The sequence below is a fragment of the Scyliorhinus torazame genome, chromosome 17, assembly GCF_047496885.1.
Source record: "Scyliorhinus torazame isolate Kashiwa2021f chromosome 17, sScyTor2.1, whole genome shotgun sequence".
Lineage (NCBI taxonomy): Eukaryota > Metazoa > Chordata > Chondrichthyes > Carcharhiniformes > Scyliorhinidae > Scyliorhinus > Scyliorhinus torazame.
This window is the reverse complement of record NC_092723.1, coordinates 58,027,577-58,049,598: the sequence shown is the minus strand read 5'-3', so window position 1 is coordinate 58,049,598 and position 22,022 is coordinate 58,027,577. Positions and strand designations below refer to the sequence as shown.

General features: G+C 46.8%; 1 protein-coding gene across 3 annotated transcripts in view; it reads left to right on the top strand.

Annotated features, from left to right (window-relative positions):
* The window catches only part of LOC140393885 (tetraspanin-18B-like), a 243,541-nt gene that overhangs the window by 35,220 nt on the left and 186,299 nt on the right, over positions 1 to 22,022 (top strand). For 2 of the 3 annotated variants that reach the window (XM_072480463.1, XM_072480464.1), the window contains one exon: positions 44 to 2,878. The exons of the other annotated variant lie outside the window; for it this stretch is intronic. In XM_072480463.1, the coding sequence (XP_072336564.1) occupies positions 44 to 91 (48 nt within the window). In that variant the 3' untranslated portion in view covers positions 92 to 2,878. Of the gene's footprint in view, positions 1 to 43; positions 2,879 to 22,022 lie in introns of those variants that run through there. 3 annotated transcript variants of the gene reach the window in all.

The following is a 22,022-nucleotide window of genomic DNA, read 5'->3' as shown; positions in this document are numbered from 1 at the left end:
TGTATTATTATGTAGACAAAACCTGTTTACTTTTCCTTTTCAGCTTGGTGCTATGGCTTTCACTATCTTTGTGTACCGGACTTATAACTAGTAACGGCCAGAGTCAGGCGGAAGGGACAATGCCCCAGTCATTATTGAACAAAGAAAGGAAGAAACAGACAGCAAGGAACATGTACTGGACAATGACTGGGTGGATGCCCATAGTCAGCAGTGATTTACTGTGATTTACTGAGACTGCATTCAAATAACGTGTGAAATTGGGCTTGAAAAGGAATGAAGCAAACCTTAACAAAGAAGAACAATCCAACCATTTTTATATTCTGCCCACACAATTATAATCTTTATTTTAGTCCTGTTAAGAATATGCAACTTAACGTTTTAACAGTGTTACTACCCATTATTAAATGGTTGTGTAGTGAGGTACCAATGTAATTATATTACAGTGTAATAGATAAGGATTGTGAGAAGAATATTCATATTTCTTCTGTTTGAATATTTGTAATATCCCAGTTGTATTTTTTACCTTAAAGTTGAAAGTCTATCGTGAACATCTTTTTAAAGTTGCCCTTTTAATTTATTATCCCCCTTTTACTTTGCAATTTATTACCTCCCCCTCTCCCCATGCAGATGATGAACCCCCTCCCACCCCCCTGGCCTGGAGCTTTTTAAGTGCTTGTGGCAAAGACAGGAGTAATATGGGTCAGCTTGTTCACTTCAGTTCTCAGGCCATGGCAACCCCCATCTACCCCTGGACCCAATATCCCACCCCTCCTCCACATCCCATTGAGGTTTCAACTTGGCAACTTCTTGACGCAAGCTCGCCTGCTGGGATAAGAGACTTGCCAAGAAGTGAGATGCGCCATCACTCTGAAGGGCAGTGCATTAACATGGCAGCAACAAGCAGCACCAGCCCTAATATGGATGTTTCCTGCTGACACTGTGGAAATGGTGCTATTCTCCATTGAGATATTCTTACAGCGTTAATGGAGGATGATATTCTAATATTTAGTCATGCACTGGTTGCATTCCATTGTCTTGATGTGCACACACATGAAAACTATAACTTTTGTGCAGAGGTGGATAAAAGCAGAGGGCAACATTTAACAAAACAAAACACATTTGATATTATTTAATATACTGCCAGGGGCTGGTTTAGCACAGTGGGCTAAACAGCTGGCTTGTAATGCAGAACAATGCCAGCAGCGCGGGTTCAATTCCCGTACCGGCCTCCCCGAACAGGCGCCGGAATGTGGCGACTAGGGACTTTTCACAGTAACTTCATTGAAGCCTACTTGTGACAATAAGCGATTATTATCCCTGTTCCCAAGGCTGCGGAGCGCTCCAAATGTTGAATACTTTTTTTAAAAAGCTAAAAATTCAGAACTGTGTCATAACGAGTCAAGGATTTCACTGCTCACTATCATCAACAGCATCAGGACGGGGTTTGTGAAGTTTTCCTTCTTCTTATTTCTAGTCAAATTATCAATGTTCTTTTAGAATTCTTAACCCAGTATTTTCTTACGACCTGTATGCCCAGAGTGAGGACACTTGGGTATCTGACACCACGATTATCAACTCGACATTTACAAACTTACAGGACATACTAGATGACTGTACAATGCATCTCTTCTCCAACAGCAAATTGCCTGTCACTGATTGAACCTATAATACTTTGATTTTGATTTACTGCCCTTTTTAAATACATAACTCCAGTCTATTGGAGATGTTAAATATCTGAGCCAATGGCACATTCAATACAAACCCCAATTTCTCAAGCACCATTGGGACAAGCAGCCTAGCTTGTTTCAGAAATATTTCTAAACTCACTTGCATATGTCACATTTTAGCAGCATCTTTATGTAATAGCACTGGCTCAGCATCATCTTCAATGGTGGAGATGAATGAGAAATAATTATTTATAAATTCAGCCATATCTTGGGACCCAACTCTAACTACACAATCATGTAGTGGCCCTTTCCTTGCTTTCAAAGAAACACTTAAGTCACGACCTTCATTTCCAATGATCGATTGGCAATTTGACAACAAATATTGATGCCCTCAACGGAGTCAGAATTACGTTCCATTCATTTGGCAGTTGTTCATCAAGCACCAAGTAAAATATTTCTGCTGAAATGTAGTTAGTTCTCAACATGACCACTTAGCCACTATGATTTTGCCTTGCCTTCCTTCATTTTTCATCCCTGATGTGATTATTGCTATGAAATTCTCCAGTCGACCTAACTTGAGGTTGATCCCAAAATACAACGGTGAACTAACTTGTGGGATTGGGAGAAAGGGATATGGGTTGGAACTCGGAAAAGGCAGATTTCAGACAGATATTTGCAAATACTTCACGAGAAGGCCAATCAATCTGTTTTCAATGAGGATGTAACATGCTGGTGGCTTCTGCAAAGGTACATGATGGGGTACCGCTGGCTGGATTCGTATAAATCACAAGGATGACTAAGTTGGCACATTTCTTGCAAAATTTGTGCTGTTGTCCAGCATTTGGCAAAGATAGAAGCAAAATCATTCAATTCAAATACAAACATCTTGTGTGATTCATACAAATATGTTTCGGATTAACAACTTCTTTTAATATCAGTTACCTACTTCATTGGTTTTTTGTTGCTGATTGGAATATATTTACAGATCTGTCCTTTCCAATCAGCAAATTTGGAATATTGAATAAGAAAAAAGGAAGGAACCATTATGTAAGGAAATTACTTAAATCATAGTTTCACACTGCAATTGCAAACTATTATATTTTGCTATACAGGTGCTAATTAAGTTTACCGACAATTGTAAAAATATATTGCTGCTGCCATTCACTTGTTGTATTACTATTCAATAAATCTGGTGAGCAGATAAAATTTAAGTGATACTCGTATAATATCATTCTGCAGCCACTGGAAGGCATAGAATAATTCATGATGAGATGGGATGGAATCAAGACCTGAAGGTTCTCTGGTAGCACAAATACAAATTACAATGTAAGAAATGGTCAATCAGTCAGACCAATCCATGCACAGAATTTTATGCTCAGACAGGTTCTGGAGGCCGGGCGGGGGAGCATAAAATTGAATAGATGGGATTCTCCCCGGGATCCCACCCTCCCCAATCCAGACGCAATTTCATGCTTTGGAGGGCAGGGCTTTGGGCAGGAAACCAACCCATTCCCCTATTAAGGCCCTTAAGTGGCCACTTAATGGTCTCTTGACACTGTTGTGATATGTTGACTTACACCTTTAAGGAGCACATCTTAAGCTACTGTCAATCATTACACACCCCAGGATGTGATGTACGATTCCCATGACTTATAACAGTCTGTAAGCGGGGGCCGCATGTGGCGCAGTGGTTAGCATTGGGACTGCGGTGCTGAGGACCTGGGTTTGAATCCCTGCCCTGGATCACTGTCCATGTGGTGTTTGCACATTCCCCCCTAAATTCCCCAATTAAATTGCCCCTTAATTGGAAAAAATATAATTGGGTACTCTAAAATTAAAAAAAATAACAGTCTGTAAGCGATAATGGTTGAGAACAGGGGCTGGATTCTCTGGTCGGCGACGCCGAAATCGCGTTTGGCAATCGGCAGGAGATTCACAGTTCCCGACCAAATCGGGGGCGACGCAGCTTTTGCGATGCTCTGCCCCCTCCAAAGAGTATGCCCTGCGACGTATCAACGGCCTCAGGACATTGCCTGATGCCCGCCCCCCTGATGCTCCACCACTGTTCCCGACGGCGTGGATCACGTGCGGTCTCATCTGTCGGGAACCCGGCGTGGCGGCTGCGGACTCAGTCCAGCACCGCCACAGTCAGGGGAGGGCCGATCTGCGGGCAGGGGGGACATTATCAGGGGCTGTTGGGGGGGCGGGGGGGTTGTCCAGGGTGCACAAACTGGCCAAAGGGGAGTCTATTTCGCGGATTGCGCGAACTGGCCAAAGGGGAGTCGCGGATTTCGCGGATCCACGAGCGGCTGCTGTAGGCCACCACTGTGTGACCACGGACCCGGCAATTCTCTGGGCTGTATCGGCAGCTAGAGCCGGGAGCTCTACGCTGCCGGTATGCTAGCCCCTGGCCAAACAGAGGATCGGTGGCCATATCTTCTGTCGTAAAACGCCATCGTTCCCACACCGGCATGGGGACATAGCCTCAAAATCGGAAACTCCAGCCACAGATGTCTGCCTCACAGTCTACCAGTGAACATTATCTGTCTATAGTATTATCATTATATAAAGACCCACATTATTGTCTTACCAATCCTTGTGTATAATTGGGATGTTTCCAAAGATGGAGAAGAATGGAACAATTCTCATGTGGCTAGCACTGAACAGTTAAATTGATCAATCAGCACATGATTACGTAGACAAAGTCCCACTACTCCCATTCTGACTATCACTTCCCTTTTCCTTCCCATCCCAACCTCATCTCCCCAGTTCCACTCCATTCCATGTCACAGGCCTTGCGCCCCCACATTTGATCTCACTCCCTCTAAGGCCCAGGTTCATGCCATGCCAATCCCTCCATGCTTCAATCTCGAGTTCCAACTCCCACTAATTTAGGACCTGGACCTCTGCTTCCTCTCGCAGTTCGCAGCCTTGTCCAGCCTCCAATCTCTGTGCAGAGATAACAGGTTGGTACTTGCTCCTGGTCCCTAATACCAGACAGCTTCAAAGTAATTGCTGCAGTTTTCACAGCTTTTAAGTCCCACGGTTGCGTCCACATCTCTGGAATACATGAGAGAGAAAGGTGGGATTGCCGAAGATACAGGAGGAAAAGAGAGAAAGGAATGCAAAAAGAAAGATTGAATCTTTGAGAGTCATATGGCAGTGGTTAAGATCAGATGTTAAGAGTAGAGAGCCAATAATTTTGCCTTGTTACCATTTCCCTTTTTGACCCTAATTTTTAATGCTTGTGCACTCTGTCCTTTTCTGTCACGCTCTGGGTATCATTACCTAAATAGTTGCCTTGTAACGCTATCATATCCTTTTACTATGTAAGCCTCTATATCCCCTCTACAGAACTGCCCCCCCAACCCTATTTAGTATAAAATCCTCTATACTTCCCTAGTTATGCAGTTTGCAAGAAGACTGGTCATAGCACAGTTCAGATGTCAGCCGTCCCAATGGTACAGTCCTCACTTTCACCAACATTGATGCCAGCGCCCTACGAACTGAATGCCACTTCTCCCACACCAGTCTTTAAGCCAAGTATCCATCTCTCTAATTTAATTTACCCTATATCAATATGCAGGTGGTTCAGGTAATAATCCAGAGATTATAACTTTGGGGGTTATGTTGTTTGATTTAGTGCCTAGCTCCTCAAACTCTCTATGCAAAACCTTTTTTCCTCGTTCTACCAATGTCATTGGTACTTAAATGGACCATGACAACTGGATCCTCCCACTCCCACTGCAAATTCCCCTCAGCCCCGGAGAAGATGTCTCAAACCCTGACACTGGGCAGACAACACAGCCGTCGGGACTCTCGGTCCTCACTTCAGAGAACAGTGTCTATTGGCCCAACTATACTATCCCTGATACAGCTACATTTCTCTTTTCTCCCCCTACTTGAGTGGCTTCCAGTACCATGGTCAGTTTGTTCATCCTCCCGACAGCCCCGTTCTCGATCACACAGGGAACAAGAACCTCAAACCATTTGGATAAGGGCAGGGACTGAGGCTCCTGCAGTGCTACCTCTTGGATCACTCTACCAGCCTCACTCATGCTCACGTCCTCCTGCCCCTGACCACTGGCCAAATTCAAGGTAGTTAGTCTAAGGGGTGTGACTACCTCCTGTAACACAGCATCCCACTTCCCAGATGTGTCACAATGTCTGAAGCTCGGACTCAGCTCATTAACTTTGAAATGAACTTACTCGAACAACCGACATTTGCTACAGATGTGGTTGCCATGAATCACAATGGTTCCACCATCTCCCACTTGCTGCAGCTGAAACACACTATCCATCCCTATTTGATTTAATTAGATTTTCAATTTGTTTTTTAATTTTACCACTGATCTATGGTTTTCAGATTAATTTTTTTCTACCTGGCCTTCAAACTCAAAGCAAGCCTGAAAAGGTAGAAGAGATAAATATTCACCTGCCAAACCACTTACCTGTTATATTGCACGGGTGAGTTCACTTGATGTTATAGGACTGCTGCAACTTTCTCCCAGCTCTCTGGCCTCGATCTGCTCCTGCCCCCACTGACCTGTGGGCATAGTAATGGAAACAAGATATAGCAATACCTCCTTCACCCACTTCATTAAACTGCCACACTTACCTCAGCTCCACTCTCTGCAGCTAGCACTCCATACTGATTGCACTTTTTGGCCTTGTTTTTATACCTTCAGCCTCCCCTGTTGCAGGAACCAGCCTGTTATGGTGGCCACAAAGGACATCAATAGATTGCAACTCCATGAACTATGAATTTCCCTAGTAAACGGATGGAGGTTTTCCCAATAGGAAATGTATGGCAGGTGCTTAAAACCCGCTGCACCAACCCGGGCTTGGACGTATAAGCTGCAGCAGTGGCCCTTTTCGTTACTTCAATAAATAGGTTTGGCGTTGGATGATTGGCCTTGGCGAAGTTATTACATTGGCGATGAGGAGTAAATAAGCTTTTCAGAGCAACCTTCAGAGTCAAACTGGGGCAGCTTCTCAGGTAAAAGAAAAAAAATGTCTCTTTTCAGTAAACTTGGATCCTATGATGTTAGTCGAGAAGACTGGGCCCAATACACGGAATGCATGTGTTACTTTTTCCGGATCAATGACATTGTGGAAGATGTAATCCTGCTGACAGCATGTGGGGCCCCAACATTCAGTGTGATAGAAAGCCTGACCTACCCAGATGCTGCTGACAGGTAGCACGGTGGCACAGTGTTTAGCACAGGGACCCGGGTTCAATTCCAACCACGGGTGACTGTCTGTGTGGAGTTTGCACCTTCTCCCCGTGTCTGCGTGGGTTTCCTCCAGGTACACATGTCCTCTCACAGTCAAATGATATGCAGGTTAGGTGGGTCGGTCATGGTAAATTGTCCCTAAGTGTTCAAAGATTGTTGGGCTTATGGAGATAGGGCAGAGGCTCTCTTTCAGTAGGTCGGTACAGACACGATGGGCTGAATGGTCACCATTTGCACTGTAGTGATTCTATGATTGACTCCAAAATATTTGACAAGCTAGTAGACCTGGTGTGAAATCACTATGATCCAAAGCCCTCTATCATCCTCCAGAGGTACTGCTTTAACACTGGGAGAACCCCAGGGGAACCTGTCATTGAACTTTGACCAGATTTTGGAAACTGGCAGAACATTGTGAATTCAGCCCACCCCTGACCAAAATGTTGGGAGACAGATTGGAGTGCGGAATAAACAATGTGAGCACTCAAAAACTATTATTGGCAGAACCCAATCTGAATTTTAAAAATGCCATTGAAATAGCTTTTTCATCAGAAAATGCTGAGAAAGGGGCACAGGAGCTACAATAATAAAAGGGTGTCAGACAGCAATGTCCTCTGGTTGGGGGGAGAGACCACTGCAAAAGTGAACATTCCTAAACCAAAGGCACCTGTGTAGCTAGTCCGTTGAGCTCAGCTCAGGTTCCCTGGCAATTCCTAATCCCCCAATTTAACTTACCCCCACCTGCGGCACACATACACACACACAAGACAGACAAACACAGAAAGGAGAAGAGAGGTGTGAAAATAATAATGAAAGGGATAAAAGTCTTTGTTTCAAATGGTTGTTACTAGAACATTGTCCTTCAAATTGGGCTTTCAGATCCAGATTTCTGTTTTCCAGCCTGTAATGGTTTTCACTGTAGATTCATTCAGGTCTTCTGCAGTTTCAGGAATACAGCAGCTCACGGCATTTCTGGAGAAAACACAAGGGAGAGAGAGCAGGTCCTTTTCTCTGTGTCCAGGATTCAAACTGACCTCCTTGGGTCTCTGAAAATTATTCCACTCGAGTAGGACCCAATAACCATCCTTTTGGCCAATGTATTGGCCATGAGCCAATCAATCGAACCGAGTCCCACCCTATCTCTCGGGTGCTTCTGTTCGGAAAACCAGCACCATATACAATATTGCAACTTTTTGAATTCCCCATTCTCTGCTGCTTGACTTAAAGATACATGTCCATTAAAATGATATGAAAAAATAAAGAAAGGGGAAATAATGGAATCAACAGGAAGGACCCTTACAAAATACCCTGGAGTCTTCCAGGAGGGCCATGGGAAATTAAAAGGAGTCAAAGCCAAAATTTATGTCTCCCATGATGCTACATCTAAATAGTTCAGAGCAAGAATGGTTCCGTATTCTCTGTTAGAAAAGGTAAAGATTGAGCTTGGGCGCCTTGAAAATCTAGGTATAATAAGACCCCGACAATTCGCAGAGCAGACCGTGCCTGTTGTCATCATCGAGAAGTCGGACTCCTCGGCATCAAGTGAATCTTAGGAACCAGGTTTGGAATGAGTCAGATTGATTGTTAAGTGGCAAACAGTGGGTTGGCCAGGGACAATGTTCTGCCTGACAATGGTCAGTGATTGGTTCCTGCAGGATGCTTTATGAGGGAACTGAGAAGAAGTGTTTAGACCTTGGAAGTGAAAGAAATGCTTTGGCTCTCTTTCCTGCTTGCTGAAGTGAAAACCATCTCGAACCTAGAAGAAGTACCAAAATGAAAGCAAAACTTCAGAAAGACACTAACAAGAAGTCCCAGTGCATCAAAGATCCTTATACCTTTATTTCTATTAATATTTTCTTTCCCTTTCCACCATCCTTCCCCCTCTGTGTGATTGTCTGTGTGTATGTAGAGGGTGGGGTTACAAGCTTACTTGTATTAAAGTTACAAACCTGGTCACTGCAGTTTATTGGGCTCAGCCAAGGACCTAGGATCTTTAAAATAAATCTTCTTTCATCTGTGTTGCGACTGCAGGTCAAGTGGGGCTGGAATTGACCATGCAGAGTGTCATGACGTAGTTTTGGGTCTCGGTTCCCGGATCCTTGTGCCAGTAGACAGCAACGATTTGGGCTATTGTATATATTAAAGAGGTAATGACATAACAGGATGGTTCTGGAAGCTGCTAAATCCTTTCAGGTGGGGGTACTTATCTTTGATTTATTTACAAGGGCTTCGTAAAGACAAGTTAATTGATTTGGCAAATTAATTAAAAGTAAAGGTGCCGGCTAAAGCTAGGAAGGCAGAGATCTACGATGTATTAGTTGAGTGCTTGGGTCTGCTAGAAACACAGGAGAGCCCACAAGCAAGTAGGCCAGGTAATGTAGCATCAGAAGCATTTTCAGGTGAAGAATCTGATTTGGGGCGGATTCAGTTGCAGTTCGAGCATGAGAAGGAAATGAGGAGGTTGGAATTAGAGGAAATAGCCAAAGAGAGGGAGTTATAGATCAAAGTGCTGGAAATTAAAGGAGAGCTGCCAAGAGTTAGAGGGCTCCCCTAACCCAAGAACGGAACAGAGTTGGGATATGCCTAAGTTTACACAGACCCTGCCAAAATTTGAGGGAAATTTGTGGTGGAATTCTTCATGGCATTTGTGGAAATAGCAACTCAAATAGAGTGGCTGAAGGAAAAGTGGACATTACCCATGTAAAGTAAACTGATGGAGCCTGATGGGGAGATTATAGTCCAGTCCCCTGTGTAAAGTACAATTGGAGTGTGATTTATTATCAGGTTCAATAGTTGTCGGAGTGGTTCAGAAGTTACCAGTAGACGGAGTAGACTTACTTTCGGGGAATGGTTTGACATGAGTGAAGGTTATCACTTTACCCGTGATTAAAGAGAGTTCAAGGGAAGAAAAGGAGACAGAATAGTTACAGCAACAGTTTCCAGATACTTTTCCGTCATGTGTGGTGGCCAGGATAATAGCAAAACAAAGTCTAACACCAGAGATTGAAGTCACGCCACCATCGGATGGTAGAATAGCCCAGTGTTTTTCGGACGTTTTTGCCTGGGACCCATTTTTACCAACCCATCTTTCCTTGGGGACCCACGCTGGCTGCCCTTCACGACCCACGCCACCCGAACTTCGCGACCCACGCTGCCCAAACTTCAGGACCCACCATTTTTGCTTACCTTTAATGTGACAGGTGAGCCTGCTTGGTCCTCATGATCTCACTTGCGAGGATTAGTGGGAAACCAGAGGATTGGGAAGCCTTTAAAAGCGAGGAGAGGACAACTAAAAACGCAATAAGGGGGAAGAAGATGAAATTTGAGTGCAAGCTAGCTAGTAATATAAAGGGAGATAGGAAGAGTTTATTTCAATATATAAAAGGTAAGAGAGAGGCAAAAATAGACATTGGACCACTGGAAAATGTGGCTGGAGAAGTAATAATAGGAACAAAGAAAAGGCAGACAAACTGAATAGTTACTTTGCATCAGTCTTCACAGTGGAAGACACCAGTGGGATGCCAGAGCTCCAGGAGAATCAGGGGGCAGAGGAGAGTGCAGTGACCATTACTAAGGAGAAGGTTCTGGGGAAATTGAAAGGTCTGAAGGTGGATAAGTCACCTGGACCGGATGGACTACACCCCAGGGTCATAAAAGAGATAGCTGAGGAAATTGTGGAGGCATTGGTGATAATCTTTCAGGAATCACTGGAGACAGGAAGGGTCCCAGATGACTGGAAAGTGGCTAATGTAACATCATGTTTAAGAAGGGAAGGAGGCAGAAGACAGGAAATTATAGGCCGATTACCCTGACTTTGGTCATTGGTAGAATTTTAGAGTCTGTTATTAAAGATGAGATCGCGAAGCACTTGGAAGTGCATGGTAAAATAGGATTGAGTCAGCACGGCTTTGTCAAGGGGAGGTCATGTCTGACAAATCTGTTCGAGTTCTTTGAGGAGGTAACAAGGAAGTTAGACAAAGGAGAACCAGTGGACGTGTTTTATTTAGATTTCCAGAAGGCCTTTGGCAAGGTGCTGCTTAGGAGACTGTTAAATAAGTTAAAAGCCCACGGTGTTAAGGGTAAGATCCTGGCATGGATAGAGGATTGGCTGACTGGCAGAAGGCAGAGAGTGGGGATAAAGGGGTCTTTTTCAGGATGGCAGCCGGTATGCCTCAGGGGTCTGTGCTGGGACCACAACGTTTCACAATATACATTAATGATCTGGAAGAAGGTACTGAAGGCACTGTTGCTAAGTTTACAGATGATACAAAGATCTGTAGAGGGGCAGGTAGTATTGAGGAAGCAAGGGGGCTGCAGAAGGAATTGGACAGGCTAGGAGAGTGGGCAATGAAGTGGCAAATAAAATACAATGTGGAAAAGTGTGAGGGTTTCCACTTTGGCAGGAGGAATTTAGGCATAGACTATTTTCTAAATGGGAAATGATTTGGAAATCAGAAGCACAATGGGACTTGGGAGTCCTTGTTCACGATTCTCTTAAGGTTAATGTGCAGGTTCAGTCGGCAGTTAAGAAGGTAAATGCAATGTAAGCATTCATGTCAAGAGAGCTAGAATACAAGACCAGGGATGTACGTCTGAGGCTGTGTTAGGCTCTGGTCAGACCCCATTTGGAGTATTGTGAGCAGTTCTGGGCCCCGTATCTAAGGAAGGATGTGCTGGCCTTGGAAATGGTCCAGAGGAGGTTCACAAGAATGAGTTTAGAAGGATGAGAGGGGATCTTATTGAAACATCCAAGATACTGCGAGGCCTGGATAGAGTGGACGTGGATAGGATGTTTCCACTTGTAGGAAAAAATACAACAAGAGGACACCATCTCATACGAAAGGGACGATCCTTTAAAACAGAGATGAGGAGGAATTTCTACAGCCAGAGGATGGTGAATCTGTGGAACTCTTTGCCACAGAAGGCTGTGGAGGCCAAAACACTGAGTGTCTTTAAGACAGAGATAGATAGGTTCTTGATTAATAAGGGGATCAGGGGTTATGGGGAGAAGGCAGGAGAATGGGGATGAAAAAATATCAGTCATGATTGAATGGCGGAGCAGACTCGATGGGCCGAGTGACCTAATTCTGCTCCTATGTCTTATGCTCTTATGATCTTATGGTTATTCAATGTTACATTTCTGATAATGACTTCAGCTGATGAGTTAAGATCTCATTGCATCCATTGAAAAAAATCAAGAGGTTTGTCCTCGAACTTACCATGTTTAGTCTTGAAATGCCTTTGAAGTTTTGAGGGTTTTAATCTTTCATTTGCCAGTACTTTCCTGCATTTAACACACATTCTGAAATTCGGTCGCAACCGTTGGGCATTTATTCCCGTGATCGGGAACGTCGCGACCGATGGCCCTGCGACCCTCCCGACACCTGCCCGTGACCCGCCAGGGTCACGACCCTGACTTTGAAAATGACGGGAATAACCGATAGGAACCTTGAGGATGAGGATAATTGTGAAGACGTGTTTGGTAGGACTTCAGTAATTGAGGCCCAGGAGGCCGACCCAAAGTTACATAGATGAGCACAGTCAGCTCTCACAAATGTTGAGGCCGAGGGGTTTCCAGAGTGCTATTATGTTAAGAAGAAGTACTGATGAGGAAGTGGAGATATCCTCATAGACCTGAGGATGAGGAATAGACGGTTGTTCATCAGATAGTGGTACCGCCCAAATATCATCGGCAAAAACTGCGGGCGGCACATGAGATACCGATGGCAGGACATGTGGGAATTTGGAAAATTCAGGCATCAGTCAACAGGCATTGGGTCCTGTTATTTCGCAGCTTAGGAATATCCCTCAGAGCACCTCCTGGGAATGCGAATATCTAATGCTGATGACTTGAGTCACTTCCCAGTGCCCACAAGCCCAGCTTCCTTGCCGGCATTGGAAGAGGTCACAATCACCCTAAACCTTTTCGAGACTTTACCAAGGTCTGCAAGACAAATCAAGACCTGGACACAAAAAGATCGAACACTGTCAAAGTTGAAGTATGTGCAGGAGTGTGAGCAGTGTGGGAGGGGCCTGGCTAATCATGTGCACCTGTTCTGGTCATGTCCTAAGCTTGTGGGGTTCTGGGTCTCCTTCTTATCACCATATCAGTAATTCGACAAATTGAACTGAAGCCCTGGCCCTGAGGGGCCATATTTGGGTTTTGGACCTGCCAGGGCTGCAGACTGGGGCAGGGGCAGCTGTCCCGGCCTTCGCCTCGCTGATTGTTCGCAGGCGAGTGCTGCTGGGGTGAAGGTCAACTTCTCCACCCACTGCCTCATGGCTGGGGGATCTTTTGGAATTTTTATATCTCGAGAAAGTTAAGTACACTGTGAGGAGGGCAATTGAGGGGTTCTATCAGAGATGGCAGCCTTTTATTCTGCACTATAAAGAGCTTAGTTGTTGGAGGGGGGAACTCGGAACTGGGGAGGGGGGGTCTTTCTGTTGAGAGGTTGTGCCACATGGGGCGTGGGGGAGGGTGTTTACTGTTTTATTGCGTTATTTTTTATGGAGAAAATTTTGAAAAATGGGAATAAAAATGTTTAAACAAAATATTGAAGCACATGATCCTGAATGGCAGAGTCAGAGGAAATAAAACCTTCTCTAACCAAGAAAGATGAACTCAGTGTTGAGAATGGTATCATTCTTTGGGGGTCCTGAGTAGTTGTTCCCTACCAGGGCAGTGCCCGATACAAATGGAACTACATAATCATCACCCTGGGTATCTAAAATGAAAGTGCTTGGCAGGAGTTGGGTCTGGTGGCCCAGCCTTGACTCAGACATCACAGACTTGGTGAAGCAGTACGGTTCGTGCCAGTGGAACCAAAAACTCCCTCCCCCAGCCTCCCTACATCCATGGATGTGAGCAGGAAGGCCATGGGTGCGCGTAGACATGGACCTTGCAGGGCCTTTTATCGGTTCCAAGTTTTCGATCCTAGAAGATGCAAATTCCCACTGGTTGGAGATACATCGCCTGAGCTCCACTACCTCCCACACTATGATTGAGAAACTACGGCAGAGCTTTTGCACGCATGGAATACCAGAAGTCCTGGGGCTAGATTCTCCGCCCCGCCACGCCACATTTCTGCACCAACCCGTGGGCGGGATTCTCCGTTACGCCAGCCGGTCAAGAGGGTTTCCCACTGTGGGGCAGCCCCACGCCGTCGGGAAACCCCCAGGCGCCGGCAAAACGGAGAATCATGCTGGCAGAGAATCCCGCCCCTGGTTTCCAACAATGACACTGCCTTCACCAATTGTAAGCTCCAGAGCTTTGTGCAATCCTAATGGCATCAGACGCATCAGAAAAGCACCTTACAACCCAGCGTCAAACGGGCTGGCAGAAGGAGCGGTGCAAACCGTTGAAATCGGCATGGAAAACAACCGGCGTCATCAATAGAGACCAAATTGGCACGTTTTTATTCAATTATGTGACCACTCCTCATACAACAACAGGAATTGTCCCAGCAGAACTGTTAATGGGACAACAGCTTCATACGAGACTAAGCCTACTATTCCTAAACCTGGCGGAGAGGGTGGAGTCCTAACAAGAGAACCAGAAAAGAAATTATTGTTCTGCGAGAACCAGAAAGAATATTCAAGACAGGTGATCTGGTTTATGTGAGGAACTCCGGGAAGGTTCCAGCTGGGTCCCTGGAATCATAATGGAGAAAGCAGGACCAGTGTCATACAAAGTGAAGGTCCAGGATAAGGTCATGAGGAAATACCTAACCACCTCAGAAGTAGGAAGTGCCTCCCTGTGCAAGCCTTGCTACTGGCCATGGAGGTGGCTGCTGCTAATACAGGCCTGTTGGGTGAAGGGAACTCTTCACCTGACTCCCCTGATAACAAAGACATTGGTTCCAAGATGGAAGCAGACCTCAAGGGGTAATCCAAGTCAATAACTCTTCGACGCTCCCTCCGGAAGCAAAGGCCTCCAAATGGGTTCACACCTCCAGATCCAATTCCACCCGTGATGGACCTCAGACTGATTACAAAGTGGAGGAAGAGGCCTCCTCACGCAGGATTACTGACGGAGAAATAGACTTGAAAGGGGAGGGATGTTCTGGTGGCCATGAAGGACATGGGGGATCGTCAACCCCCGTGGGCTTTGAGGAATATGAATTCCCCTATTGGGTGGTAGTTCACCAATTAGGAAATGTATGGGAGGGAGCTGAAAACCCACTGCTCCAACCCGGACCGGTAACCCGTAGGTCCCTGGGCTTGGACACGAGTGCTGTGAGCCGCTGCAGCGGCCTTTTTCATTACTTCAATAAAGAGGTTTGATTTTGGAAGACAGGCCTTGGTGAAGTTATTACACGGTCTTGGTAGTTACTAACTGCCCTAAATAACTCCCCTGGCTTGCCTTACTAGGAGACTCTTTTTAAAAAAACTTTCATTAGGCCTGAAAAGATATTTCAATTACCAGTAATACGGTGGCACAGTGGTTAGCACTGTTGCTTCACAGTGCCAGGGGCCCAGGTTTGATTCCGGCCTTGGATGACGGTCTGTGTGGAGTTTGCACTTTCTCCCCGTGTCTGCATGGGTTTCCTCCGGGTGCTACCGTTTCCACAGTAAAAAGATGTGCAGGTTCGTTAGATTGGCTATGATCAATGCACGGAGGCTATTGTGAATAGTGTGGGAGAGGTTTGGTAGGATTGTGCAGACTCGATGGGCCAAATAGCCTCCTTCTGCACTGGAGGAATACTATGGATACCAGCAATTTGTGTTGGATTTTAAGACGGTAAAACATTAAGATATATTCTCTTAAACTCCCACATTTACCTCAACTCCAGGGTTCCATTCTCTGCAGCTAAAACTCTGTATGTTCCGTATTAAACCAGTTGGTTTATTAACTACTTGTGATGATAGATAGACTATCATCTATATATAATATAAATAGATCATTATCATCTGTATGTGTATTGTAAGTTATATGTTTTACTGTTGTAGTTCTAGCATCCGACCAGCAGGTGGTATGGGTATGCAGGCATGTGACCCGGACGCACCATGTTAGAATAGTTCTGTAGTATCTTAGTGTAAGTTAGTGTTAGACCATTATTTCCAACTGTATTAATCTTAGACATTGTAGTAATCCTTTAGCGTAGTGTTAGTAATAAATTTTCAGGTCCATCAGTGAGACCCCCATTGAGATGATAATATGCAGCCCATTGATTTGTCATGAATGATCGTTAAGTGCCCATGGCAGTAAATTATCTAATGCTCTCACCAGTTATCGAATGCTCTTACCATTCTCTCTACCACCAACAGCCTGGGTCAGTGCCAAGCTGGACTTCTGCCTCCATTTCAGTCAGGATGGCTATGGCTGCAGACCCACCCCTAGTTCTCTGCCTCTCCCTAAGGTTGTGGGATCCTGCAAATTAGGGATGTGAGAATTGAGCTAATTGCTGAGGGCGGGGAGCAACATTTGAGGAGGGTGCTTGTGAGCAAAGGGCTCGGGACGGTCACAGGTTGAGTGCGAGTGTTGTCTGTTGAGATGGAAATATGATGGAGGAAGCTGGAGAGAGAGGGATGAGTGTGTCAGCAAGATCAGAGGAGTGCTATGCTGGAGAATGCGAGGGGACTGAGTGAGTGATGGCTGCCAGGGGAGAGTTTTAGGACACTCACCTTCCTGGACCTCATGAGGTCACTAAACCATTCCCTGCACCAGATTTGGGTCCTGGACATTGCGCTTTGGCTGCTGACATCTGTAACCTGCAGCCACGGCTGCTTGGGGAGGCTGGCGAGCCATGCAATGCCGTCCTCATGGCATAAGACTTCTCTCTGTGCCCACAATGCATTAGTCATCACCTCCAGGGACAGGTTTGTGAACCAGGGAGCAGCCTTTCCACGCTGCTAGTCTTTGCTCTTTCCCCACTCGATTATATACAGCAACCATTGTGCACTGCGACCTATTGGGGTCCCTTTAAATATAACTCTTTCATTGCTGAGCTATGCCCATCTTCCTGCCTGCCCTCCTGATTGGTTGGAGAAACTGAGGTGTGATAATAATTACATTGCTCCGGGAAAGAGCAACCACAAGGAGCACAAATGAATGTGTTGGGCTCCTGACCTGAAACCAGTCCCTTTGTTTCAGCAGGGGCTAGGCCACACGATTGTGCCCTAAGGCTGTGGTGAATGGATTTCCCACGTTTTACCAACAGTGTGAATCTCGGACTTGTTCTCTTATTAAGAGAAAGATTGATCATTTCTGCCTTGAGCCACCAAAACGAAGACGTGACTTGAATTGGGCAATAAAGGGACACTGTCACCATGACAACGAGATGTCAGAGGCACAGACTCGGTCTGGGATGCTGTTGTAACAAGCTGCTTGTGAGACACACGAAAAATAATTTCCTCTGTTTTATTTTATTTATATAATCGGACATTTTTTCAAAATCTCAATCAAATTTGTGAAACATGACAAATCCTGGGCTCGATTCTCTGCAGCCCCCCCCGGCCAAATTTGTGGCTGGCACGGGGGCGGAGAATCCACTTTTCCACCGTAATCGGGTCCGGCACCGGGCCGGCAATTCTCCGGGCCCCGAAAATCAGCGTGACCGCTGTTAATAGTTTAATAAACGTGTTGAAGCTATCTCCAAGTCTGAACCTTCCTTTGTCAGAGTGCACATCAAGGAAGCAGCTTATGCTACGACAACAGCATAACAAAACATGGTTCCAGGAGTGAACTGTTTCAATCCATATGGTTAAAACCAAGCAAACAGTGACTACCAGCAACAGCAGCCAGGCAAGATGATGTTCGAGATTCCGGTTCCACAGCAGCTCAGGTACCAAGGCAATCTCAGTGAAAACTGGCGTTGGTTCAGGCAGAGATTCGAGATCTACCTGGTAGCGTCCGACCTAGATGGCGTGGCGGATGCAGAGAAAATAAAGCTTCTACTTACCATCGTGGGTCCAGAAGCAGCTGAAATGTTCCAGACCTTCAAATACTCAAAGGGGCAAAACAAGAGCGGTATCCAGGCAGTCCTGGACAAATTCCAAGAATTCTGCGAGGAACATACACGAAGAAAAGGTAAAAGAGGCGCCAAACCTCACCGCGAGGTAGGCTTGCAGCACCGAATGGCAGTTTTGAATTGCAGCCATCTTGGAAAAGGTGCTGCACATGCGCAGTTGCGTGAACAGCGCACAGAACGGGAAGGTCCATTTGTGCATGCGCGATAAGTCGCACATGCGCAGTTGCGAAAAAGGCCCCAAGTAAAGGAACAGCGAACTGCGCATGCGCAATCGCTTCCTACGCACTACGTCACGCGTGTCGTGACGTCAGAGGCCCCGGACCACGTCCACTTAAAGGGGAAATGTCCCAAAACATGAAAAAAAAAATGTAAAGCCGTAAAATCCGATTCTTTCACCTGGAACGACAGCACAATGCCTTAAATTCGACCAGTAGCCGAAAGTAACCTCCGCAGAACCCTGCAACAAGCAGTTAGCACCGCCCAAAGAGATGGTACAGTCCTTGAAGACTATGACTCAAACCTTGAATTCTTCTTTGGACATCGCAAGCCCAATGCCAGCTCCGACACAAAACGTGATGATATGGTTCTAGAAGACAACGACTCAGACGAACATTTCATCTTGGGTGGCTATCCCAGTACCAAATCTGAACCGCAACTTGACGTGTTGCACATTGACGACCCCGACGACGAGTTCTTCGGATTTGAGGATCTTCAGCCCAGCAGATATGACATCCCGACTCGTGAGTGCAGGACGATGCTGCGGCCTGACACCAAGAGACTGAGAGCGGTACAAGCCCACAGAGAGCGGCCTGCTGCCACACAGAGAGTGGTCCACGCACCGTGAAGAGTCCCCGACTCCACACAGAGAGTGGTCCACGCACCACAAAGGGTCCCAGCCTCCACACAGAAAGCGATGAAAGACTCCACAGTGAGACAACTGCACGTCTCCACACAGGAAGTGACTCCAGTGGCACAAGCCTCCATAGCGAGCTCGTGGACAGACTCCATGATAGAAGCAACGAAAGACTCCACAGCACAGTCCTTGCATGAACAAGAAGTGACTCGAGTGACACAAGCCTCCACAGCGAGCTCGTGGACAGACTCCACGATAGAAGCAACGCAGACTCCAGAGCGCAGTCCTTGCATGAACAAGAAGTAATGACAATTTCCACAGAGAGACCAATGCATGATTCCACACAAGGAGCACTGCAAGACTCCACAGAGGGAGTGACACAAGCCTCCACAGCGAGCTCGTGGACAGCCTCCACGATAGAAGCAATGCAAGACTCCAAAGATCATTCGGGAGGCAGAGGTGGTCATAGATAGAAGCTTCAGGGATGTAGTTACTCTGAAGAATAAAGATAGATGGGTGACGGTGAGAGGAGCTGGGAGGAAGCAGTCAGTACAGGGATCCCCTGTGGTCGTTCCCCTTAGTAACAAGTATATCGCTTTGGATCCTGTGGGGGGGGGGGGGACTGACCAGGGATAAGCCACGGGGTACAGGTCTCTGACACAGAGTCTGTCCCTGTTGCTCAGAGGGGAAGGGGGTGGGGTGGGGAGAGGAGTAGAGCATTAGTCATTGGAGACTCCATAGTTAGGGGGATAGATAGGAGATTCTGTGGGAACGAGAGAGACTTGCGGTTGGTGTGTTGCCTCCCAGGTGCCAGGGTGCGTGATGTCTCGGATCGTGTATTTGGGATCCTTAAGGGTGAGGGGAAGCAGCCCCAAGTTGTATTCCACATAGGCACCAACGACATAGGTAGGAAAAGGGATAGGGATGTAAGGCAGGAATTCAGGGAGCGAGGGTGGAAACTTAGATCGAGAACAAACAGAGTTATTATCTCTGGGTTGTTACCCGTGCCACGTGATAGCGAGATGCGGAATAGGGAGAGAGAGGAGTTGAACACGTGGCTACAGGGATGGTGCAGGAGGGAGGGTTTCAGATTTCTGGATAATTGGGGCTCATTCTGGGGTTGGTAGGACCTCTACAAACGGGATGGTCTACACCTGGACCAGAGGGGTACCAATATCCTGGGGGGGAAATTTGCTAATGCTCTTCGGGAGGGTTTAAACTAGTTCAGCAGAGGCTTGGGAACCTGAATTGTAGCTCCAGTATACAGGAGGTTGAGAGTAGTGAGGTCATGAGTAAGGTTTCAAAGTGGCAGGAGTGTACCGGCAGGCAGGAAGGTGGTTTAAAGTGTGTCTTCTTCAATGCCAAGAGCATCCGGAATAAGGTGGGTGAACTTGCGGCATGGGTTGGTACCCTGGACTTCGATGTTGTGGCCATTTCGGAGACATGGGGCGAAATTCTCCCCAAACGGCGCGATGTCCGACGACTGGCGCCCAAAACGGCGCCAATCAGACGGGCATCAGACGGAATGCTCCGCACCTTTGGGGGCCGAGCCCCAACATTGAGGGGCTAGGCCGACGCCGGAGGGATTTCCGCCCCGCCAGTTGGCGGAAACGGCCTTTGTTGCCCCGCCAGCTCGCGCGGAAATGACATATCGGGGCGGCGCATGCGCGGGAACGTCAGCGGCCGCTGACAGTTTCCCGCGCAGGCGCAGTGGAGGGAGTCTCTTCCGCCTCCGCCATGGTGGAGACTGTGACGGAGGCGGAAGGGAAAGAGTGCCCCCACGGCACAGGCCCACCCGCGGATCGGTTGGCCCCGATCGCGGGCCAGGCCACCGTGGGGGCACCCCCCGGGGCCAGATCACCCCTCACCCCCCCCAGGACCCCGGAGTCCGCCCAAGCCGCCTTGTCCCGCCGTTCAAAAGGTGGTTTAATCCACGCCGGCGGGACAGGCAATTTATCGGCGGGACTTCAGCCCATCCGGGCCGGAGAATCCAGCCCACCAACCGGCGCGGCCCGATTCCCGCCCCCGCCGAATATCCGGTACCGGAGACTTCGGCAATCGGCGGGGGCGGGATTCACGGCAGCCCCCGGCGATTCTCCAACCCGGCGGGGGGTCGGAGAATGACGCCCCTGGATAGAGCAGGGACAGGAATGGTTGTTGCAGGTGCTGGGGTTTAGATATTTCAATAAGCTCAGGGAAGGTGGTAAAAGCGGGGGAGGTGTGGCATTGTTAGTCAAGGACAGTATTACGGTGGCAGAAAGGATGTTTGATGAGGACTCGTCTACTGAGGTAGTATGGGCTGAGGTTAGAAACAGGAAAGAAGAGGTCACCCTGTTAGGGGTTTTCTATAGGCCTCCGAAAAGTTCCAGAGATGTAGAGGAAAGGATTGCAAAGATGATTCTGGATAGGAGCGAAAGCAACAGGGTAGTTGTTATGGGGGACTTTAACTTTCCAAATATTGACTGGAAACGCTATAGTTCGAGTACTTTAGATGGGTCCGTTTTTGTCCAATGTGTGCAGGAGGGTTTCCTGACACAGTATGTAGATAGGCCAATGAGAGGCGAGGCCATATTAGATTTGGTACTGGGTAATGAACCAGGACAGGTGTTAGATTTGGAGGTAGGTGAGCACTTTGGTGATAGTGACCACAATTCGATTACGTTTCCTTTAGTGATGGAAAGGGATAGGTATATACCGCAGGGCAAGAGTTATATCTGGGGGAAAGACACCAATGGAACTACGACTGGTACAACATGGTACAACTCTGCCCATGAGAGACACTGTTACTGCTCAGCTCAGTACAATGACATACCATGGCAGGACGATGCATCTTACCAATTCACGTTTGCTGCACTACCAACAGGCAACCTGGCTTTCAGGACAGATGCCATCAAGAATTACCACCACAAGCATTGATAGAGGAAAAAAAGAGTCCAAATCCGACAACGGAGTGATTTGACCACTTCTTGGTTCCTTCAGCACAGGGACACTGATGGTGTTTACAATGCAATGCCACCATCAACATCACCAACTCACCAACCAAACAAGAAAGCCACTCGACCATAATAATTAATGAACTTTGGACTCATGCATATGATTTGGACTTATTGTTTAATGATCACTGTTATCATAACTTGTACAGAGTATCAGTCATCTACCTAGTTTGTTCAATTTTCTTTAACACTGTACAGAAAATATGTAACACAAAAAAGGGGGGATGTGGTGATATATATCACTAATTACACCAAGGGCTAATGTACATACACTACACCGAGCTAGATACTAGAGGGAACACCGG